The sequence below is a fragment of the Perognathus longimembris genome, chromosome 20 (assembly GCF_023159225.1).
Source record: "Perognathus longimembris pacificus isolate PPM17 chromosome 20, ASM2315922v1, whole genome shotgun sequence".
NCBI lineage: Eukaryota > Metazoa > Chordata > Mammalia > Rodentia > Heteromyidae > Perognathus > Perognathus longimembris.
In genome coordinates, this window is record NC_063180.1 from 37882074 (window position 1) to 37906211 (window position 24138).

At 53.3% G+C, this 24138-nt stretch overlaps 1 protein-coding gene across 1 annotated transcript in view; it reads left to right on the plus strand.

Annotated features, from left to right (window-relative positions):
- The first annotated feature begins 476 nt into the window (after positions 1-476).
- Positions 477-24138, plus strand: part of Aldh1a3 (aldehyde dehydrogenase 1 family member A3) — a 29536-nt gene continuing 5874 nt past the window's right edge. Inside the window, exons 1-11 of the mRNA XM_048329479.1 lie at positions 477-670; positions 5401-5505; positions 7871-8011; positions 11983-12112; positions 12266-12327; positions 13483-13611; positions 14470-14583; positions 15385-15487; positions 17916-18100; positions 21238-21402; positions 23175-23332. Coding sequence (XP_048185436.1) covers positions 572-670; positions 5401-5505; positions 7871-8011; positions 11983-12112; positions 12266-12327; positions 13483-13611; positions 14470-14583; positions 15385-15487; positions 17916-18100; positions 21238-21402; positions 23175-23332 — 1391 coding nt within the window. The 5' untranslated portion in view covers positions 477-571. The remainder of the gene's footprint in view (positions 671-5400; positions 5506-7870; positions 8012-11982; positions 12113-12265; positions 12328-13482; positions 13612-14469; positions 14584-15384; positions 15488-17915; positions 18101-21237; positions 21403-23174; positions 23333-24138) is intronic.

Here is a 24138-nt window from a genome sequence, read left to right on the forward strand (position 1 = left end):
ACCCCCGGAGCGATCGCGGGGCGCTACCACGGACTTTGGGGAGCGCGAGGGACGGCAGGTGCCGGGGCCGATTCCGCGGGGTTGCGGGGAGAACGCCCGACGCGGCGATCCCTGCGCCCCAGATCGCTGTCCCGGCTCAGCCTGGAGACTTCCGGAGCCCGGGCGGCCCCTTGGGGAGCTCGTCCGAGAGACCCCCCCCCCCAGAGGCTGGGAGCTCGCAGGGCAGGGCCACCCCGGGGATCCACGGCCACCCTAGCGAAGCGCAGCGTCCGGGGCGCACAGCGCGCGCCCTGGCCGGCCCGGCGGCGGGGGAGACCGGGCCCCTGCAGGGGCGGCGGGCGGGGTGGGGTGAGGCAGGCCCGGCCCCCTCCTCCTCTTCCCGGGCGCCGTCCTCCCTTCTCCGTCCTGCAGCCAATGGGACGCCCCCTCGGGCGGGAGGCGTGGGGCGCTGCATAAAGCGGCGGCGGGCGCGGAGCTGTCACCCCGCGCGCAGGCTGCACACGGAACCCCGGCGCGGCCCCGTGCAGCCGCGGACTCGGACGCCTCGGGGGCCCGGGAGCGCGGAGGAGCCATGGCCACCACCAACGGGGCCGTGGAAAACGGGCAGCCCGACAAGAAGCCGCCGGCCCTGCCGCGCCCCATCCGCAACTTGGAGGTCAAGTTCACCAAGGTGAGGCGGGCGCGTCCTTCCCATCCGACGGCTTCCGCGGAGCCAGGCTGGGGTAGAGGGACCCTTGGATCTAAGGTCATCCCCAGGGGGAGCCCGCGCCCCAGGCAGGCTCCAAGGCTGAGGGGTTCAAAACCTCACTCAAAGCCAGGCCATTGAGTCGGTGCTGCTGCGTTTGCGGGGTGCCAGGTTGCCCCCCACGATCCCCCACCCAGCGTACCCGCAGCCTTGCAGATCGCGGAGAGGTGGGCCCGGCAGTGACAGGCAGCCCAAGTGGTCAAGGCTTGGGCTCATGAGCCCCATAAGAAACCGTGGCTGGGGAGTAAAGCTGGACGCCGTGGCACCCCTGTACTTGGCCTGCACCCGGCTTATCAGTGGGGCCAGGGAGAAATGGACGGAGCTTACTGATAATGGCGTTCTCCATAGTTTCCATCCAGGCCAGGGTCTGGGTCCAGTGGCCAGGCCAGGGCTCACTTATGGGGCGGCGGGGGCGTGGGGGGGGAGGTGGAGACGGGGGCACCCAGCTTTACTTTGAATTGTTTTCTTGGGAGGCTGGAACTCCCCGGCAGGGCTCTGAGAACACCTGGGAAGATGGCGAGGCCCAGAAGGCGCGGCCCAGAGCCTGCTGGGGAGGGAGGACAGCGCCAGGCTTTCTTGAGTCTCGCTCTTCCGTGCCCACTTGAATCTAGGGTACTCAAGTGAGGGGGGCAGGCCCCACTTCATATCTCCACATTTGACCCTTCTTCCTTTTGCATGTATAGCCATGAATTCCCTACTGCAGTGGACAGGATACTTAGAACATTCAAAAGTAGCAAAAGATCTCTCTCCAATCATTTGAATCAAGAAGTAAAAGTAGCTGGCTGGTCATTGTGTGTGGCCTTCAGATTTCCATCTCCAGTCACTTAATTCCTAGAGTCGGTTGTGCCAAGGTGTAAGATATTTAAATTACATGACGTTTCAAGCAGAGATGTTTTGAGGGCTCTGTAATCTACAAAGGCACTTAAATGGAAAGTGGATTGTTCTCAGTGTAGTTCCTTTAGTCCTATCTGCCTCCGAGGGAAAATTACAACCCAAATTGTTGTTAATCGTTTTGTTTTGTTTGACCCTAACACGCTTTTGCTGCTGTTGATTTTAGTGGTACTTTGTTTTTGTTTTTATACACCTTTGTAAAACTATAGAAACCAGGAAGTAAACCTAAGATTGTTCCGTTGCTTGGTACCTATGGGGTCCTAGCCACTATTTGGCCACAGAGGAGGTTTTCCTCTTTCTCAGCAAATTCTTTAGACCCTTCCACTGGACTAATGTAGCTGTAATGGCGGAGGCCCTTGGGCGGCTCCCTGGGCATGAGTAGCTTCTGCCTGCTCTGCCCGGCACACACAACCCGTATGCGGTCTATCCAGGTCTACCCAGGCTGAAACACTGAGAGGTAAGATCCCTGCCTGCTCTGCCCTTGCTTCTTGCACACCTGTGTAGTGGCCTCCCGGAGCCATTAGAGGACCAAGGAACAGCCTGTGTGGCCGAGGGTGAGGCGCGCTGTAGTCGGGGAGCCTGGGGCTGAAAAGCAGGCAGCAGCCCCTGTCCCAGAAAGAAGAGGAAGGAAGCAAGTGGGAGATACTGAGGTTCAGAGACTGCCCCGGGGTGGGGGGGGGGGTGGAGGCAGCCTCATGGACAGCCGCAGTCCCCTGATTTCGAAAGTGATTCGTGACTCTTCTCCATCCTAGAAAATTGGTTTGAGGCCAGGCCTCTGTGCAAGTGCTCAAGAGGGTTTAGCTGCTGGAGGATGACTGGGTTAAAAAGCGATTCCATGTTCACAGATCTGAACATCAGGCCTCGCTCGGGTCCTATGCCGAGATTCTGGTGAAGGGTATATCATTCTAGGGTGTTCCCCCCCCAATACACGGCAGCCTTTTTCAGTTTAGGGCGTCCTTTCTTTATAACCTTTCTTCCACTAGCAAAGATAAAACTGTTCAGTTAAAAATACCAGCTTTTATTCTCTCTTTTGTGAAAACTAAAATTCCCCGAAAACTCCTCAAAAATTAAAAAGAAAAATACTCCTTTTGAGCTTAGTTGAGTGTGTAGCGCAATGGCCAATGGGAGTTTCTGGAAACAATGCCAGCAGAATTAACTTACGCAACCATCCCCTTTACCTCCACCGGAGCTACCTTCAAACGCAAGTTTTGGTTCTTCGGTAAAATGCAAATCCTGGCCACAGTTTGCTGTTGCTTTAATTTTATGCCTTCATGATACGCATTTCATACCAGCTCCCAAATAGAGATCTTTTCCTTCTAGACCTTTTTGTCCCGATTTGAATTTCAAAGCAATTCGGCCAGCATCCTCAGCAGAGCAAGGTAGACTTTTTCTACTTCTTCATTTGTGTCATTCATTTGTCTGACGTAGAGAAGCAGAAACCACTGGCGAGATTATTTATTAGTGTAAGATAACTTCGCTAAGTTAAAAGATGCGTGGGAAGGATTTAGCAACCTGGAGGTGATTGTTTTTCTTAAGTGGCTGGTTCGTACCGGCTACAGATCAATGTCACATAGCACCAAGTAGATTTTTTTTTTTTTTTTGAGGAGATGGAATACAGCAGACACCCGATCATGGCCCCGGTAACCATCTCCTCCCCTCCCATTTCGATTCTGTTTTGCCACCTTCTCATTTTCCCTCCCCTTTGGAATTAATACCAGGAAGGATGTAGAATCAGCAGTTTTCCCTGACAGTCTCTATTACCTAAGCCACGAAATTTCATCTTCCTTTAAATGGGCCTCTTCCTGGCCACTCTCTCCTCTCAGCTCGAACTGAACTCCTCTGCTTATTAATTTCTCTCTGTGACCGGGTGATTACTGGCTGCATGGCAAAAGTGAAGTCTGGGGTTTGGTTTCAACGGGAAGAATAACTCTGTAATTGTAGCCCGGCCTTTTCCTTGCACGCTTCCCTGGGGGCCTGGCCTCCCATGGAAGGCACCCAGCTTCCAGAAGTTGGGCCGCCATACTCTCAGCTCTCAACTCCAAATATGGGGACAGGTGCCCACCTGCCCATCCAGAGTCTGGCCTCCCTCCACCAGGCAGCTTGGGTGGGACCGGGTCTTGATGAACTTCAGCACAGCTACAAGGGAGCCCAATGCTACACACTCGAGACGGTGCGCCTCTCCCGTCTGCCAGTGCTCCTAGTGAATCTGTTCCACCGCCATTGACTGTGCCTTGTAGTGGCACAGTTCTTCCTTGAAGCAATTCAAAACAAAGCAAAAGAAAGATATGTGTATAGGATATACATTTAGATACAGAGCTGGAATCTGATAAGCTAGTTGGGTCTTCAGAAACGACTGATGGGCTAGGTGGCAGCGGCTCACGCCGATCTATAATCCTCACTGCTAAAGAGGCTGAGCGCACGAGGATCAGGCTTTGAGGCAAGCCCAGGCAGAAAAGTCTGTGTGACTCTGTCTCCAAAACATGCAGCAAAAAGTCACGCTGGAGGTATGGCTTCAGTGGTAGATCTCCAGCTATGAGCAAGAAGGCAGCGTTGGAGCTGGAAGCCCCAAGTTCAAGCCCTGGTACTAGCACGAAGTTGAATAAATAACCAACCATTGGCATTTCATCTTGCTATTGTAAAGGCGTGCTAGCCATTGCTGCATCGCTGCCCCTGTGTTCTCTCCCAGGCTGCACTGGGCGGCAGTGACACAGCTCCACGAGACCCAGGGGGTTCCCTGGCGGGGCCGCTGAGCCCTCAGGCCATCCGCAGAGCCTTACAGGTCTTGTGTATCTGGTTCCTAGTTCTTTTCCAAAAGCCTGCTCTTCGGAGGCAGTTAGAACTTAGAGCGAAACTGAGCTTAACCAGAAATATACCCAATGCATTTGCTTTCCAAATGCTTTTGTTTCTTTAGTTTGTGACTTTTTTTTTTCCTCTAGAAAGCAAACAACCTTATTGTTAGCTCTGTTCGGTATAATTGAGGCTCTCCGTGAAATGAGTTTTGTGAGTTATATATTTGGGGAGGTCAATGATGATCTGAACAATGTGAGCATTTTCTAACGCAGATTTTTTTTAATTATTTTATTTTTTCTTTGCTAGTCCTGAAGTTGAACTCTAGGCCTGCTTGGGTGCGCTCCCTGATTTTTTGTCCTCAAGGCTACCCCTCTAAACACTTAAGCCACAACTCCACTTCCAGTTTTTTAGTGGCTAATTGGAGATAAAAGTCTGCTGGGCTTTCCTGCCGGAGCTGGCTTTGAATCACGATCCTCAGATCCCAGCCTTCTATGTAACTAGGTTTACAAGTATGAGCCACCAGGGTGTACGCTTCTAAGGCAGATATTTAATTCTGTATATCAACACTGACTTTTATCTTGTTCAACAGGAAACTTTAAACATTTTAAAGGTAATAGAGTGGACCCACGTTTAATGCTGACTGCTCTCGCGCTTTGGCAAAATCTTGTATAAAACCTTAGCACGTGTCAAAACAGCAAGGTATATAGATATATTAGGAATTATTAAGAAACAATGCTATAGGACTTCAGTTTTATTGTGCCACCTTGGGTGTTTATTCCAAGCCGTCTCTGTTGGTCTCTCTGCGTGATTCTGCGTGTCCTGTCCCCCCTCTGGGTCTCATCTGCGAACCATCAAGGGAGACGTGGGGGAAGGTGAGGGTGAAGTCAGACAAGACGTTACCTAAGATCTTTAGCATGTTGAAATTGTATGATTTTGATTGAAACCTAATGCGTTGTACTTCCTTTCCTGGTTAGATATTTATCAACAACGACTGGCATGAATCCAAGAGTGGAAAAAAGTTTGCCACGTACAACCCTTCCACCCTGGCGAAAATATGTGATGTGGAAGAAGGAGATAAGGTGGGTCCCTCTGTAATTGGATTACTGATCGAGGAAGGAGCAGGAGGATGGGGGCGGAGCCGTGCGCTGGGCAGGCTGGCCCTCAGGATAAGGGCCTGGGAGCCTGTGCGGCTCTGACTCAGGGCCCAGAATGGGATCAATTACAGGCGGTCTTCTGCAAAGAGTCCCCCTCGGGTGGTAGATGTTTCTGCCTCTTCGAGGATGACCTCAGCTATTACTGTCACATGGCAAAAGGAAAGGTTTTCATCAATTATTAGAAGCTGGAGGCATTAAGAAATCCTTGCTGAGAGCATTTCCGGCTGGTGTATTTCACCCAATGTAGCACACGTGTAAGAGACAATTAAAAAAAAAAAAAGAGACTTGAAGGAAAAAGACTGCTTACCAGGTGATGTACTGTCATGTGACCTGCAGATGTTTATTTTTTTTTCCTCGACTAGATATGTACATGCTTGTGTAAAACTGCAGAGTGCATAGCCCTGTTGGCAAATGCAGGGTCTGTTTTATCGTAGAGAAGTAAAGAGACTTTTGGACGTATCTTTTATACTTTTTTATTTCTTTGTTAGTTGTGGGGCTTCAGTTCAGGGCCTGGGTGCAGTTCCTGAGCTTTTCCCGCTCAAGGCTAGCGTTCTACCACTTTGAGCCACAGTGCCACTTCCAGGTTGCTGGTGGTTTATTGGAGATGAGTAAGCATCACAACAGACTTTGCTGCCTGGGCTGGCTTTGAACTGCGATCTTCAGCTCTCAGCCTCCTGAGTAGCTAGGATTACAGGCGTGAACCACTGGCACCCAGCTTCTTTTATACATTTTAAGAGCATAAAATATACTCCAAATGGAATTGTCTGTGAAGGAAAGATTAAAGCAAAAATCTATAGAGGGAAGAGAAACGTGCTATAGGCCTTAACTGCTAAAGTATTGAACAGATCCTCTCTCTTTCTCTCTTTCTTGTGTGCACATGCATGTGCTCGGCTCGTGTGTGTGTGTGTGTGTGTGTGTGTGTGTGTGTGTGCTATCTTGCTATCTCTCTCTTTTCCCTCTCCCCACACTTCAAACTTGCTAGGCAGGCACTCTCTACCACTTACACCGATTGCCAGCCCCTTTCCCCCCACTCTGGTTATTTCTGAGATAGAGTCTCACTTTTTGCAGGCTTGGACCTTGATCCTCCTATGTGACTATCCCATTGTAAAAGGGAGTACACTTAATGAATACCACAATAGCTCTTTCTGCTGAGATGAGGTCTCAAAATCCATTTTGTTTGTTTGTTTGCTCAGGCTGCCCTGAAGCCCAAATATTCCTTATCTTAGCCCCCTACACAGATGGGATGACAGACCTTAGCCATCTTGCTGCAGATTCTTACCCTCCCCCACTTTTCTTAGTCCCGGGGCTTAAACTCAGGCCTCCATAGTGACCCTAAGCTTTTGTGCTCAAGGCTAAGGCTCTATCACTTGCGCCACAGTACCACTTCATGGACTTTCCTACCTGGGCTGGCTTTGAACCAGGATCCTCAGATCCCAACCTCCTGAGTAGTTAGGATTACTGTCATGAGCCACGTGCCCCTGGCTCTTTTCCTTTTTTGTTTTTTTGAGATGGAATCTTGCTGTGTTTCCCAGATTGGTCTCCCACCCCTGGGCTCCCAGCCTCCTCTCTCCTCAGCCTTGTGCGTAGCTGGGACTACAGGCTGCCCAGAGGGTGTATTAGTGATGTTGGGGCAGGTGCAGTGAGGATGTGTGAATACAGTTGGATGTTCTTGTCCCCCTGTCAACTTCATTACTCACACACATACACAGGGACCCCCTACAGAGGTCCTCTTCCCTGAAACTTCTTAAGTTAAGCTGCTTTACAGAGGCGCTGGGGCAGGGTGAGGGAGCTGGAAAGGGCAGAAGGGAGGGCCTGGTGCTGGCTGGATTTCCAGCGCTGGACCCCAGGTCCCCACAACAGTGTCTGTCAAGGAGGAAAATGAGCCCCTTTCCCCTCCCCATCCTCCGTAGCTGGAGCGGCCCCAGTCTCCACCTCAGTCACCCCCATCCAAAAGCTCCTGCTCACCCCAGCTGGCCTCAGGGGCAGTGTTAGTGGACTCCACCCTGGCCCGTGTCTGGGAGAGCATGCTTCCCAGTGAACCATCCATTGCCCTGTCAGTACACAGCCCCTTGCCACCTGTTGTCTTGAAAATAAAGATGGCGGATGGTCCCCTAAATAACCCTCACTTCTTTCTTTTTTTTTGAAAAAGAGGAATGGGGAGCAGGGAAGTAAGGGTGAGGTAGAGCAGCCCCCTCCCCTGGTACATGCAGCGGTCTGTCTTCAGGATGGGGGGGGGGGGGAAGAAAGCAAAGCAAAGTTCTGACACCCTCTCCATCTTCCTGGCCCACAGCCCGACGTAGACAAAGCCGTGGAGGCCGCCCAAGCCGCCTTTCAGAGGGGATCCCCGTGGCGCCGTCTCGATGCCCTGAGTCGTGGCCGGCTGCTGCACCAACTGGCGGACCTGGTCGAGAGAGACCGGGCCATCCTAGCTGTGAGTCCTGGGGTGGGGGGGGGGCGAGGGCGGGGCTGCCTCACTGGGGGGCCGTGCTGTGTGTGTGTGGCCGTGGGTGTGTTTGGTCCTTCCAGTAGAAACCAGTGTGTACCAGGACTTGAACTCAGGGCCTGGGCGCTGTCCCTGAGGCTTTCCGTGCTCAAAGCTAGTGTTCTACCACTTGAGCCATAGCACCACTTCCGGCTGTTTCTGAGTAGTTTATTGGAGATGAGAGTCTCACGGACTTTCCTGCCCGGCTGACTTTGAACAGTAATCCTCAGATCTGAGCCTCCTGAGTAGCTAGGACTTCAGACGTGAGCCATCGGTGCCTGGCTTTATTTTGGAGGGGGGAGGGGGTTGGGGGGAGGGGGTTGGTACTGGGGCTTGAACTCAGAGCTTCACGCACCCACTTGGCTTCTGCCGTCAAGACTGGCACTTTGCCACTTGAGCCACAGCTCCACTTCCAGCTTTTTTGCTGGCTAATTGTAGATAAGAGTCCCACAGACTTTCCTGGTCTCCAGTGGAGATCCTCCGATCTCAGCCTCCTGAGTCGCTAGGGTGACAGCACCGGGCTGGAGAGGCATTGTCACACCTAGGCCACGCCAGTGTCCTGCCTCCAGACTCGTGGCAGACTTGGCGACTCAGAGCGCACCTCCTCCAGTAGCTCTGGGATTTGGAGAAGGTGTGCTCCGGTGATGCTGGGGATGAGGAGGGAGAGGGAGCACCCCGCTCTGGGGCAGCAGTGCCGGAAGGGTGTGGCCTGGCCTGGGCCGGCCGGCGCCTTGCTCTCTCCCAGGACAGATGTTCCACGGAAGCTTCCGGCTTCCCCCTCTCGCCGCTCCAGCTGCCAGACTGGCTTTTTCAAAAACATTGCTATTTTCTCCCCGTGTGAGCTCATCGGTCTGCAATGCCCCTGTGAATTCATGGCAGGCCGGAGAGGCTGTGCCCGCCCCTGCCCGCCACTGTCCACGCCGTCCCCGGGGACCGGGCGATGTCCTCCTGCATCACCCCACGGCTCAGGCCCCACTGAGTACGGGGACAGCAGCCCGCCAGGGAGTGGGCGGGCCTCCCACGTCACCCAGAAACGTGCCCCTGCCATTGCCACCTGGCCACCCACCCCAAGGAAGGGCCCGCCGAATGCCCGTGGCTCATGCCTGTCGTCATCACGACTCAGGAGGTTGAGATCGGAGGATGGAGGTTCAAAGCCAGCCTGAGGGAGAAAGCCCATGAGAGTCTTCAGTCCAAGTAACCAGCACAAAGCTGGAAATGGAGCTGTGGCTCAGCAAGTGGTAGAGAAACAGCCTTGGGCAAAAAAAAAAAAAAAAAAAAGCTGGATGACAATACCCAGGCCCCGAGTGCAAGACTCAGTTCTGGCAGAGAGAGAGTGGGGGGGGAGAGAGGAGGGAGAGAGAAAGAACAGAGGAAGAGAGAAAGAAGGAAGGAAGGAAAGAAAGAAGAGGGAATGAATGAAGAAGGGAAGGAAGGAAAGAGGGAGGGAGGGAGGGAGGGAGGAAGGGAGGGAGGGAGGGAGGGAGGGACAGCTCTCTGTATCACATCATGAAAAGGCAAAGGGGTGACAGGAGATTTTAAGCTGCGGCCACACCCTCGGGCGGCACCCTGGCGTCCACCTTGGCAGTTTCCTGCCTTGCAGGCAGCTTCGTGCCGGGCCCCACCGTTCTCCCCTGTGGTTCTGAGGAGCTGATGAGGGTTTATTCCGCATTTGATGTTTAGAAACAGACATCTGGTGGGCCCTGATTTTCTCTCCCTGACCGAGGCCAGGCCCTGCCTCCATTTTGGGGGCTTCTAAACAGTCCCTCTCCCTGCTCAGCCTGCCTTGGGTGTTGCTACCTCTCCATTCTTCACTTAAGAAGCCTGGGTGCTGGTAGCTCACGCCTGTAATCCCAGCTACTTGGGAAGCTGAGATCTGAGGATCAGGTTCTCAGAGGAAGCAATTCGCTTTGAAAGAAATAAACTCAGAGGAGCTATGATTTATTCATAGGTGAACCATGATAGGAAAGTCATTTCAGCGGCCCCTGGTTCATCATTAGCTAACACTTGATTTCTGAGGCTCAGCCCTGCCACTGAGCTCACCTGGGAGCCCTTTTCCTTCCTTCCTTCTTTCCTTCCAACGCTCTTCCTTCCCTCCCTCCTTCCTTCCTACTTCCTTCCTTTCTTTTTTCTTTCCTTCCACTGTCCTTTCCTTCCACCTTCCTTCTCTCCTTCCCTCCCATCCTCCCTCCCTCTCTCCCTCCCTCCCTTCTTCCTTCCTTCCTTCTTTCCTTCTTCCTTCTTCCCTCCCATCCTCCCTCCCTCTCCCTCCCTCCCCTCCTTCCTTCCTTCTTTCTTCACTCCCTCCTCTCTTTCATTTCTTTCTTCCCTTGCTCATTCCCTTCTCCCTTTCATTCAGAATTTTCTATCTGTATCCATTCTAATGTAAGTAATTTCATAGAACCAATCTGAAATTTTTATGTTATTATCCCAGTAAGCCATCTTGCACAAAATAATTGTTTTTTTTAAGTCAACGTTTATAGAAAGCTCACCACATCCCCGGGCTTGTAAGGACATGGCCTGTCAGGTTCTAGTTGTGTTTCAAAGATGGAGAAAATGGAGCCCGGAGAAGGCAAGTAACTCCCACCCAGTTTACCCAGCCAGGGATGGAAAACCAAGTGTGGAGGCAGAAAGTAACAATAGCAATGCCCTTGTGTCCCGTGCCAGGAAAGAGCCAAGATCAACCCCTGATCCACAAATAAGCACATACTCCCTGGAGTCGCCACTTTCTGGGTTCCTCTGAGAAAATAAAAATTCCAACTTGCAATGCCAATCAATTGGATATTTCTCTCTCCCTCTCCCTCTCTCTCCTTCTCTCTCTTTGGTGTCAGTACTTGGACTTGAACTCGGGGCCTGGATGCTAATGCCTTAGCTTTTTCTCTCAAAGCTGGCACTAGACCATTTGAGCCATTTCCAGCTTTTTGGTGCTTAATTGGAGATAACAGTCTCATGGACTTTCCTGCCCAGGCTGGCTTTGAACCGCAACTCCCCCCAAATCTCAGCCTCTCCAGCAGCTGTCTGGGTGGCCTTGGCAGGTCTCTGGGCTCTGGTTAGCCTCATGTGGCCCCTGGGGACAGAGACTTCCAGCTCAGGGCGGCCCGCGCATGCGCACTGGGGTGAGCGCACGGCAGGCGTGGAGGAGGGGGGTCTGTCCTTCCTTCCCACAGCATGCTCACCCCATGAATGCGGGAGGCCAGCAGGAATCCAGCCCCGGGGCCATGTGTCAGGGTGGCCACTTCCTGCACGGTTGGATGACTGGAGGTCCCAGCACGGGGCTCCACTGAGGCTGTTTGTCTGAGGCACAAAGGGGTTCTCTTTCACCCGGGCTGGAAATAGAAAAGAATCCCCACCATTGAGCTCTGCATACTCACCCGGGTACCCCACCTCCCACCTCCCTCACAGCCTGGAGAGAGCCCCAGCCCCCATGGCCCATTCTGCATCCAGCTGCACACATGCTTGAAGAACATTGTGCTGGTAGCATGCTCATTCTTCACAGCCCTGCCCAACCCCCCCCCCAACCCATGTCTTCCCCCTCTCCCTCTCTCTCTCTCCCTCCCCACTCTCTTTCTGTCTCTCACTTAGCCTTTTCTCTCGAAGCTGGCACTCTAGCACTGAAGCCATACCTCCACTTCCAGCGTTGGGCTAGTTAGCTGGACCCAAGAGTCTCTCCCATGTATCTGCCTGGGCTGGCTTTGACCTGCGATCCTCCGATCTCAGCCTCCGGAGTAGCTAGGATGGCAGGTGTGAGCTAGACCAGTGTTGTGTGTTTAGACAGCACAGAGGACTGGAGTGGGGGGGGGGGTGCCTCAGGACCGTGGGCCATTGCTTATTTGTTCATTTTGCCTCCCACCCCATCTTTAATCACGGGACAGCTATGGGAAAGCACGCTCATCGCCATGCTGGCTGTGTTCTTATTCCTGCAGACGCTGGAGACCATGGACACGGGCAAGCCCTTCCTCCATGCCTTCTTCATCGACCTCGAAGGCTGCATCAAGACCCTGCGTTACTATGCAGGGTGGGCAGACAAAATCCAAGGCAGGACCATTCCCACAGGTGAGCCCCCGCAGGAAGGACCCTGGTTGGTAGTGGTGGTCTCTTTGGGGTTCTGTCTCCCCAGGACTCCTTTTCCCTCACCCATCCCTCCGTTTCTTTCTTGTCTTTTAATGACTTGTCTACTTTCTTTGTCTACTACTTTGTCTCTTTCAGATGACAACGTGGTCTCCTTCACCAGACATGAGCCCATCGGCGTGTGCGGTGCCATCACTCCAGTAAGTGCCTTCGCTGAGCTCCACCGAGGGAGGGCTTCCGGCTCTTTTGGGTTCTGGTCCATGGTCACCATGGAGACCAGCATCCCCTGAGCTTGCGCTCCTCCACGCTCAAGAGCTCTTGAAACACATTGTCTGTTGGGACTTGGCCTGGGGATGCCAGCCCCGTGGCAGGAGTGGCCGTGTCCCCTGGGAATGTGGGCTCTCAGCTGAGCTTGGAGGACAGAAAAGCCCATCCAGCAGGGAGGAGTTTCCAAGGGAGAAGGGAAGGTCTGGATGACGCTGGCGGGTTGGGGGGTGGGGAGGGAATGGACACATGTGCAGGGGCCAGCAGCACAGCTCTGGCTGCCAGCGCATGGGGCTTAGTCATTGGGCCATGGGGTTTTTTTGTGGACACCCAGGAATGTAACCATGCAGCCTGTCCATCTGGAAAACCCCAGGCCCCACCGATGGCCACTATGTGGAGTGAGGGTCAGAAAGATGCTCTTTTCACAGCCAGGCATGGTGGGGCTCACCTCGAATCCCAGCACTAGGGAGGTGGAAGCAGGAGGTTCGTAAACCTAAGCTATGTAGTGAGCCCATCGCAGAAAATCCAAACAAACAAAAGAAGATGGAGTCCTCCACACCGGAAGAGGAGGTTACCCCTTTAGCAAATGTGTGTGTATGCGTGTGTGCACGTACACACACGCACGCTTCAACACAGGCAGAGACACTATCCCTTACCATTTTCTTTTTTGCTCAAGGCTGGCACTCTACCATTTGGGCCACATCTCCACTTCCAGCTTTTTAGTGGTTAATTGAGAGTCTCATAGACTTTCCTACTCATACTGGCTTCCAACCAGGATCCTCAGATCTCAGCCTCCTGAGTAGCTAGGATGACAGGTGTTAAGCTGCCAGTGCCCGGCAATAACTCCCTTTAGCAAACTCTTATTGGGGGTGGGGGCAGAGCATCCAGGACACCTACAGCACCGTCTTTGTAGAAGCTGTCCACAGCCATCTCCCAGAATGCAGTTTGGTCATTGCATACTCCTGTGATACCCTTTAAACCCCAAATTTACACTGGGAAGAGTGAATGTCCCTTGTGGAGGCTTGGTTGGGCCCCTGGGGCAGGGAAGAGGTGGGCCTGAGTCCCCAAGGCTCGGTCTGTTCCTGTCACAGTGGAACTTCCCCCTGCTGATGCTGGTGTGGAAGCTGGCACCGGCCCTCAGCTGCGGGAACACGGCCGTGCTGAAGCCGGCGGAGCAGACGCCCCTCACCGCACTCTACCTCGGCTCGCTGATAAAAGAGGTAAAAACATCTGGAAAGAGAGTCTCAGGTGTCCCCTAGGAGCCAGGCCAGGGTCACAGGATACAACAGGGCCTGCGGCACATGGCTCAGTGGGAAGCAAAGGCTCCCTGTTTGGCTTGGCAGTTGTGTTTGTGGTCTGTGAACTAGAAGGAACTAGAACAAATGCCTATGAAGTAGGAATTACCAGCTCACACCTATGGTTTAGATGTTTTGTCCAAAGAATTCCCAGGTCAGGATAGAGGATAGAGGAAGCTCACCCAAATACTCAGCTGGGCTCTGCCGTAACCATGTGCAGAATGGTCCTCTGTTCCCCTGCTCCTACTCTCTCTTGTTGGTCATGGGTCTTGAACTCAGGACCTGAGTGAGGTCCCAAGCTCTTTTTCTCAAGGCTAGTGCTCTAGCACTTTGAGCCACAGCACCACTTCTGGTTTTCCAATTGCTCGTTGGAGATGAGAGTCTCATGGACTTTGCTGCTCGGGCTGGCCCCCAACAATGATCCTCAGATCTCAGCCTCCTGAGTCGCTAGGATAACAGGCGGGAGGCATGGGAGCCCAAGTTCCTTCTGTTCTCTTGAAGGGGTGGCCTTGTCCACTGGCTGCCTTCCCCCAAACCTCCCCAGCCCCTCCTGCTCTCTGGACAGCCATCATCCCCCCCCCCCCGCTTCCTCCCTCCCTCAAGAAGCCACACGTCAGGGAAACAGAGACCCAAAGGGGTACATGCCTCTCAGCCATGACTGCCAACATGCTTCAGTTGTTCCGTCCTGGCTTTCCAGGTGCCAAGACGTAAGGCTGGGGTCAGGGCCAGGCTGGGGTTACCATCACACCGCCTTCCTCTGAGTTCATCTCCATCACTCCCTAGGTCGGGTTCCCTCCGGGTGTGGTGAACATCGTGCCAGGATTTGGACCCACAGTGGGGGCCGCCATTTCTTCTCACCCTCAGATCAACAAGCTGGCCTTCACCGGATCCACAGAGGTAAGTACCCCTGCATGGTGGAGGCCAAGAAAATCCAGCAGCCACAACACCCACCCCCCAGCATCGCCTGAGGCACTCAAAGGGGGGTTTCTCTTTTCCCTTTGACAAATGCTGGCCCTGTTTTAAAAAGAAAGAAAATAAAAGTCAGTCACAAAACCACTGGCTCTTGTTTCCAAACTAAATACATATGTAATAAGAACGCAGGAGCCCAAGAGGAAAAGATGGAGAGATAAGATAAAATGTTTAAAAATGTCAGGCATCCATAGGGCAAACAAGATCATAATTACGGTTCAGAGATAACGAAGCTGGGAGGAAGCCAGTCATAATGGGCGCAGCTCTCCAAAGCACTGTGTCCTTCCTATGTAAAGTGCTTCTACAAATCAATGAAAAAAAAAGGCAAGTGGAATGATGGAAAAAATGAGACATCCTTTTCCATCTGAATGGCCAGAATTTATAGCTGAGTTCACTGGTAATCAGAGAAACATAAGTTCAAATGAGAATCAGGCTCCCCTTTGTCAACATAAGGGACCAAAAAAAAAAAAATGATTTTACTGAGTATGTGGAGAGAAGGGTTCTAACCTATCTCTAATGTGGAGGACAAGTGCTTCACACCTGTCATCCTAGCCACTCAGGAGGCTGAGATCTGAGGATCATGGTTCGAGGCCAGTGGAGGCTGGAAAGTCGGTGAGACTTTTCTTCCCCAGGCTGGCTTTGAATGAGGGATTCTGGGATCTCGGCCCCCCGAGGAGCCGTGTGGTCCTCTGTGGTGTGTTGTTTATCTCATGTCTCCACATCCTGAAGGTCGGGAAGCTGGTGAAGGAAGCGGCCTCGCGGAGCAATCTGAAGAGGGTGACGCTGGAACTGGGGGGCAAGAACCCATGCATCGTGTGTGCAGATGCGGACTGTGAGTTCTTCCCTGCCCCCTCAGGGCGATTGTAAATGCCCCCCACTTCCAGGCCGGATGGATTGCCAGGCAGTTCTGAGCGGGCCTCACAGTGCTGTTCTCACAGGGGGGTCCGCACCGGCCCGCAGTCCACCTGCAGTTGTGACCAGCACACGGCATGGGTGGTCATGGAGGTGCGGCCCGCTCTGCCCCACCAGAGAGCGGTCCCCAGCCTGTTCCTGCACAGCTGGAGCTGTGGGGGACAGGAGGCAGGAGCACCCCACTTCCAGCCCTCCAGTCAGAGGGCCCCGTGCACTCTGGGCTCAATGAGGACCCAAGGGGTCGCTACCTTTTTCTCTCAACTCTGGTGGGTTCAAAGGAGGACAGCGAGGCTGAGCCTCAAAACCAAACGCCCAAGTTGGGTGCTGGTGCTCACCCCCATAATCCCAGCTACGTAAGAGTTGGAGATCTGAGGATCCAGGTTCAAAGCCAGCCCAGGCAGGAAAGTCCAAGAGATTCTTATTTTTGATTAACCACCAAAAAGCCCAAAGTGGAGCTGTGCCTTAAATAGTAAAGCACTAGTCTTGAAAGAAAAAGCTAAGGGACAGTACCCAGGCCCTGAGTGCAAATCTCAGGACTGGCACACGCGAGCACACACACACACACTTTGCTGTGGTCACTGCCGGTGTTGCTTGTTCCCTTGGGAAAGCCACCTGCCCTGCAGCCGGGGGACGTGTGACTAGATCCGCACACGTGACACCCTATTAAAAGCAGCTGCTATTCTTGGCCTTCGTGCTGTAAAGAAGGCGAAGGGGCCGCTTTGGGCGTCCATCCACCTGCGCCCAGGGTCGCCCATCAAAAGGCGTGGCTTCCCGTTCACCTGGAAGCACCTCTGCCTTCAGTCACCTCCCCCATCCGTGCCAGGGTGCCAGACATTCTTGCCAGAGAGAACAAAGCCTACCCAGTCTGTACTCAGATAAGGCTGGAATTGCAAATACCCCCAGAGAATTATTGTCCATGGCACAAATTCTTACTAAAGTGTCCATGACTGGCTGATACTGCCCATCCCTTTTCCCTGAAGTTGGTTCCTAGTGGGAGAGAAGACAGGGCGGAGGGTGAGCCCCGGGGAAGGGTGGCTGCTCTCTGGTGGACGGGCGTGGGCCTGGCTAATGGCTTTGCGAGTCACCGGGCATGGCTCCTGGGGTCACCCAATGGAGGGGCAATGTGTGGGGACCCCCTTGCGATGCATTCTTGGGCCGCTCAGCCCCTCCTCCCAGCCCAGGCATGGGATGGGGTCTGCGCTGGCGGGGGGGGGGGGGCTGGGGTTTTCCCCTCCTCCCATTGGGGACAATTAAATGCTGACATCATGTCAAGGAAACGTCCTGGCTACTTCACCCCCATGCGGGGAGGGGGGAGGGGAGGAAATGAATGAGCCATCCTGGAGCAGGGGCAGTGTCAGGCTGGCCTGCAGCCCGGGCACAGGGGAGGGGTGGGGAGGGAGCGCCTCCGAAGGCTGCTCTGGTGTCCCCCCCTCCCCATGATCACACAGGCAACCCTGCAGTGCGGGCGCTGCCACCTGCTCCCCAATTGTGGAGGGGGGGGAACCTCGCTAAGCAGCTCTCCAACTGATTTCATTGTTCTCTTTTTTTTTTTTTTAACTAGCAGTCCTGGGGGTTGAACTCAGGGGACCCCACTTGCTAGGCAGGCGCTTTACCACTTAAGCCATGCCCCCCCCGCCAGCTCTTTTTGGCTTTAGTTATTCTCTGATAGAACCTGGGACATCCATCATCGTCCCTATATACCTCACACTGCCGGGACTACAGGTGTGCACCACTCTGCCCGGCCAGGTTTTATAGCAAGTGATTTTAGTTTATCATCCAGTCTGTAATTCAGATACAGTACTTAGACCCAAGTAGCTCTGCACCCCCAGCTCCATTTTTTGGGGGTCAACCTTTGGGCCATATTCAAGATCTTTTTACGCCCAGTGGAACGTTTGTTCTGGTGCCAGTACTAAGACTTGAACTTAAGGCCTGGCATTGTCCCTTCGCTCTACCACGGTAGCCACAGCCCCAATTCTGGCTTTTTTTTTTTGTTCTTTTTTCTGGTTTACTGGGAGATAAGAGTCTCTTGGACTTTCCTTCCCTGGGCTGGCACCTCGGCCTCTGCTGTAGCCAGGATTACAGGAAAGTTTGGCTTCCTTAGAAGTTCTTACCAATTGGCCTGGGGCAGAAGGAGACGGGCGTCCATAAACCAGGGAGGAGAGAGGAGGACAGAGCTGCCACTCTGTGCAGCCATTCGAGGACTTAAACATCCTCTCCTCTCTGGGAGCAACCTTGCTTTCCCAGCCGGGCCTGGCCGGGTCTGTGTTCTGTTGGGCAATTAGGCCTGCAGCTGTTGGGGCGGCCGCGTTAATGACTTCATGGCTTCCTCTCCCGCCCCGCCCTGGCAGTGGACCTGGCCGTGCAGTGCGCGCACCAGGGCGCCTTCTTCAACCAGGGCCAGTGCTGCACCGCCGCCTCCAGGGTGTTCGTGGAGGAGCAGATCTACCCCGAGTTCGTCCGGCGGAGCGTGGAGTACGCCAAGAAGCGGCCGGTGGGGGACCCCTTCGATGTGGAAACAGAGCAGGGCCCGCAGGTAATCACGAGTCTCTTTGCTCTACCACTTGAGCCGCAGCTTCAGGGTGGTTAACGGCAGTGACTCAGAGTCTCCTGGCCGAGTGGGGCAGACGCCCCAGCTGGCTTCAAACCCCGATCCTCACACCTCAGCCTCCCAATGCTGGGATGACAGGCGTGAGCCACCGGCGCCCGGCTATGGTTTTTATTCTTCAAAGGGAGCAGCACGAAGCCACGGAGGTGACTTGAGTGTCCACTCGCGGGCGCCAGGCAGGCAGCAAGCCTTGTCATCATGAGGGCCTGCTGGGGGGGGGTTCAGAGCTAAACCAGAATCCATGGGGAGGAGGCAAAGGGGTCCCCCCACCTCAGGACCCCCCAATTCTTTTTTTTTTTTTTTTTGCCAGTCCTGGGCCTTGGACTCAGGGCCTGAGCACTGTCCCTGGCTTCTTTTTGCTCAAGGCTAGCACTCTGCCACTTGAGCCACAGCGTCACTTCTGGCTTTTTTCTATATATGTGGTGCTGGGGAATCGAACCCAGGGCTTCATGCATGCAAGGTGAGTGCTCTGCCGCTAAGCCATATTCCCAGCCCCCAGGATTTCTGCGCCCCCCCCCATTCTTATCCCTCAGTCTTTTCCCCAAGGTTCCAGCTCCAGTGCAGATTGGGGTGTCCAGACGTAAGCAGCTCTTCCCGGCACTGCTGGACCGCTTTGAACCACAGCGCGGTCTTCGAGGGCTGTTGGGTTGGGTTGTTGTTTTTTTTTCCTTTTTCATCTCTGCTACTAAGATCTTATTCTGTGAGGACTGCAGCTGTCTAAATACTCTGATCCCACGCCTGTGAAAGAGCTCGCCTGACCCAGGTCCGCATGCATGGACAGGGGCCGCTTGGGAGGCTTGCAGACCATCCTGTTTGCCTGGCCAGCAAGGAACATGGCGGCGAGCGCACAGCACAGGGCCGGGCGGGCAGAGCCCTTGAGCCAGTCCTGGGGGAGGGGGAGCATATTTCCACACTTCCGGGGGTGTGCCTCACCCCTGTCATCTCATTTCCTGTTCCGGTTCATGGCTGATGATTCCCCTTAAACAATGTAAACGACTCCGCAGTTAGCATGGGGTTCTCAAGTCCGGAGGGCTTTGCACCAGGAATCCCAACTGCTTGCAGGACAGATGGAAGGTTCTAGGTAGAATGTGGTCAGGAGCCAGCCAGGACCTGGGGCTTGTGGAAGGCCCTTGAGTGGGTTCTTCCAGCCCCCCACCTCCACCCTCCGGGTGGAGAAAAGCTTCAAATACCTGGAAGTTTCCTGCCAGGGTTTGGTTCATCCAGAGAAAGGCAAGGAAGGACTGCAGCCAGGCTAAGGAGGTTATTTTACTTGTATTTTGGTTGGGGAAGGGGAGGACACCTCTAAAGGGTCAAAATGAAAGGTCTTGCTCCATCCTCCCTGCCCTCACCATTCAATGTACCCCTTTCCTGCCATGGCTCCTCCGGGTTCTTTGCTTCTAAGTCTCTTTGTGGGTATTAATAAGCAAAGGGGATCATGGAGTCTGAAAGCCCTCCCCTTTTTATTCTTTTGTGTGAGGGAGGAAGGGTAACTAGGATTTGAACTCAGAGCTTTGCAGTTGTTAGACTTGGTGCTTTACCATTTGAGCCATGCCTCCAGTCCAGCATTTTGCTGCTTAATTGGAGATGGAGCCCTTTTTTTGTCAGTCGTGGGGCTTGAACTCAGGGCCTGGGCACTGTCCCTGAGTTCTTTTTGCTCTACCACTTTGAGTCACAGTGCCACTTCCAGCTTCTTGGGAATAGTTTATACGAAATAAGAGTCTTGTGGACTTTTCTTCCCAGGCTGGCTTTGAACCACCATCCACAAATCTCAGTCTCCTGAGTAGCTAGGATTACAAGCATGAGACACCAGCGCCTGACACCCAGGCTTGTTTATTAAGATGGTATCTTGATCATTTTTCCTAGGCTGTCTTCAAACTTTGGTCCTCTTGGTTTCTCCCTCCCAAATAGCTGAGGTTACAGAGATGAGCTACTATGCCCCAAACTTTTTTACTTCTTTTTTTTTTTTCATTTTGCCAGTCCTGGGGCTTGGACTCAGGGCCTGAGCACTGTCCCTGGCTTCCTTTTGCTCAAGGCTAGCACTCTGCCACTTGAGCTACAGTGCTACTTCTGGCCATTTTCTATATATGTGGTACTTGGGAATCGAACCCAGGGCTTCATGTATACGAAGCAAGCACTCTTGCCACTAGGCCATATTCCCAGCCCACTTTTTTACTTCTAAGACCTCTTTGGACACAGCATGGGAGATTACCTTTCTATGATATGACACCAATGTTCTCTCCAAGTTTGTTGTTGTTTTTTCTTTGACTATGTGTCTCATAATTTTTCCCTTTTCTTTAAAAAACAATACTTGGTTTTAGCGATCTTTTCCTTGCTGACATCTACAGGAAAGCCTTCAGCACTCTGCAAGGCAGCTTTGCACATGAGAAACTTTAGAAAACCTTTCATGCGTTTATTCCTCATGGCTAGATCTGTGCTCCAGTTGGAACGTCCTTAGCAGAAGGTGTGGAATGTGGTTCAGACTTAGTATTCTATTGTTTGGAGTGGGAAGAGATGGAGGCAAGATCTTACTAGGTCTCCCGGTCTGGCCTGGAACTCATGATATAGCCAGGGTGGCCTTGCCTTCTTGATCTTCCCTCTGACTCATGAGTGCTGGGATTACAGGTGTGCACCACCGTGCCTGGCTGCAGACACGGTATTGTAAAACCGGATGCCGTGTCAGGACGTGGGCATTCACGTGACATACAGCATTTATACTCGCCCCTTCCAAGAAAGCCAGCCTGCTCCTTAGGACCACACAGCCATCTAAACACACCATGAGGCCGTTTGCTTTTCTATTCAATACTACGGGAAGAAAAACAGTTGTCCTTTAAGTCCAAAAGTCGATCAAGGCTCTGCCTCACCCAGCTCAAGAGAAAGGGCTCTGTTCTCCTGAGCATGATCGCTGGTGGCTCATGTCTGTAATCCCAGCTCCTCAGGAGGTTGAGATCTGAGGAGAACAGTCCAAAGCCAGCCTGGGCAGAAGGCCATGAGACTCTTTTGTCCAGTTAACCATCAAAAAGCCAGAAGTGTCCACAGCCACCATGGAACTCCTCTCTGTTTTCTAGATAGACCAAAAGCAATTTGACAAGATCCTGGAGCTGATCGAGAGTGGGAAGCGGGAAGGGGCCAAGCTGGAGTGCGGGGGCTCAGCCACGGAGGACAGTGGGCTCTTCATCAAGCCCACCGTCTTCTCAGAAGTCACGGACAACATGCGGCTTGCCCGGGAGGAGGTACGCATGCGCGCGCGTGCGCGGCTGGACTCCAGCTCCAGCCCCAGGCTCCTTCACAGTGCTCCTTCCCGGGTTCAGGGATGTCAGGAGTATGCCCAGGGTGAGCAGATGCTCCGTGCCTTCAGCCCTTTGGGGAGCCTGGATCCCCAGTGCCTCTGGCAAACTCCAAGGACTGCACCCCAACTTCATGATGCTGTGTTCTGGTTCTTTCCATTGTTGCTCATGATCTCTGCATAACAGTGCTCCCTCCCGTTCACCCCGGAAGGGGAGAGCTCTCATCCCCTCTGGGTACAGCCAAGAATCCAGCTGAGGATTCTCCGACCGTGGCTACATGCCATGTGCCCACCTAACTTTAACCCTGGGTCCACTCGAGCAGTGGGTCCTAGCTGTAATTCTGGAAGTTTCCATTGGAGACCCCCGTAAGAGTACAAATATCCCTTTGTCCCTCCAAACCACCAAGAGAAGTGGGACTTGTAAGACAGCCCAAAGCTCAGGGGTGAGGCCCTGCCAGGTGGCCTTCTGGGGTACAGGACAGAGCGTGTGCATTCGGGGTACAGGGCAGAAGGCACACACACCCCCCCCCTTGACTCTACTGTGGTGGAGCTCAGCTCTTCAGACATCCCACAAGGAGAAGTCCTAAGGAATGCGGGAAGAAATTTCCAGAAGCCAGGACCCCACCTGCTGGGATAGAAAGCTGCCCAAGGCTGTGTCCTCACAAGCTCCCTTCAAAATCACCCTCACACCCCGACACCGGGGCGGGGGGGTCACGCCTGCCATGCTAGCTACTCAGGACGCTGAGATCCGAGGACTGTGGTTCGAAGCCAGCCCAGGCAGACAAAGCTAAGACACTTATCTCCAGCTGACCAGCAAAAAGCCGGAAGTGGAGGCAGGACACCAAGTGGTAGAGTGCCAACCTTGAGCAAAAAAGTCAAGCAAGAGCTTAAAGCCTTGAGTCCAAACCTCAGTACTGGCACACACGCACACACACACACACACACACACACACACACACACACACACCTGCATAACACTACCCTTTGTATGAGCAAGCCTTTCACTATCTTCTCTTTGCACGGTATGACTGTCGTTACGATGGCAACACTTTAGGGCCTCGCCATTAATGGAGATAGAACATCTTTTAAAGGGCATACTCAAAAGTCAACCAGAAACATTGTCTTCTGTGCACCTGGGGGCATATGGGTTACCCCCAAAGCTCTTAGGCTGGGGGTCTTCAGAAACTGATGCCAAGAATCTTCATAGATATTTTTGGTGGTGTGGGGTGTGTGTGGGGGGGGGAGGGTGTGGGTGTGGGTGTGTCAGTCCTGGGGCTTGAACTTAGGGCTTGGGTGCTGTCCCTAAGCTGCTTTTACTCGATTCGTGCTCTACCATTTGCCACAGCACCACTTCTGGCTTTTTCTGGATAGTTTATTAGAGAGTCTCGCAGCCTTTCCTGCCTGGACCGGGCTTCAAACCACAGTCCTCAGATCTCAGCCTGCTGAGTAGCTAGGATGACAGGCAGGAGCCCCCAGAACCCAGCCATATTGGACTTATTTTTATGAGTTACTTTTAAATTTTTGTCCCATTTCAATGTTCCCTTCATATTTCAACCTTCAAGCAGCTAATGGTCTTTTTGTCCCCCTCTATTCTTCATGGCTGTATGGGGTGGGGGCTCTGGTGCGTATGAAAATATCCCCAGCCTCAGAAAACACCTGCCCAGATGTTCAGTGCCCTCCACACCTGCTTCTCAGTGCTATTCTTGGAATGTGTCGTAGATTTTTGGACCAGTGCAGCCAATACTGAAGTTCAAAAACATTGACGAGGTCATCAAACGGGCCAATGACACGGACTACGGGCTCACTGCGGCCGTGTTCACCAAAAACCTGGACAAGGCGCTGAAGCTGGCGTCGGCGCTGGAGTCCGGAACAGTCTGGTGAGCGAGTGTGTGTGTGAGGCTTCTTCCCTTGAGCTGCTTTAGGCCTCCCCATTTTCTGTGAAGACACGGGCAGGTACAGTGATTTATCTACATATCCGTGTTGCTCCCAAGATCCTCTGCAAGAACCAAAACTTCAGGGATGCTCAAGTTCCTTGTATTCAAAGTTGAGCATTGCACAGCACCTGAGTAGTTCCTCCTGTGTCCTTTATTTTATTTGTGTGCCGGTCCTGGGGCTTGAACTCAGGACCTGGGCTCTGTCCCTGAGCTTTTTCATTCAAGGCTAGCGCTCTACCGCTTTGAGCCACAGCACCACTTCCAGTTTTCTGGTGGTTCATTGGAGCTAAGAGTCTTACAGGGACTTTCCTGCTTGGCTTGCCTTTGAACCAAGATCCTCAGTCTCCTGAGTAGCTAGGGTTACAGGTGTGGGCCACCTGCACCTGGCAAGAGTATATTTCTTTTTGGACCATGTCACCCCTTCCCTTGCCGTTTCCCACTCTTTCCCTCCCAACTCCCACCCACACGTTGTAGAGTTCATTTTCCAGATAGTGTCCGATGAGGACCACGGCTGCATTTGTTCACCATTTGTGCCTCCACCTCTATATGATGTCAATTTTTCCTGAATATTTCCCATCAAGGTTGGTTGACTGAGAGAAGCTGCGGCTACAAAGGGCCCGGCTACGCCCAGCAGGTCAGGCCTGGACCTCTGTCCAAGCAGCTCTGACCCTGCAGTCAGGGCACGTGCCCCTGCAAAGTGTACCCACCATCGTGGCCTCCCGGGCTGTGCTGCCTTAGCCTTCCCTTGC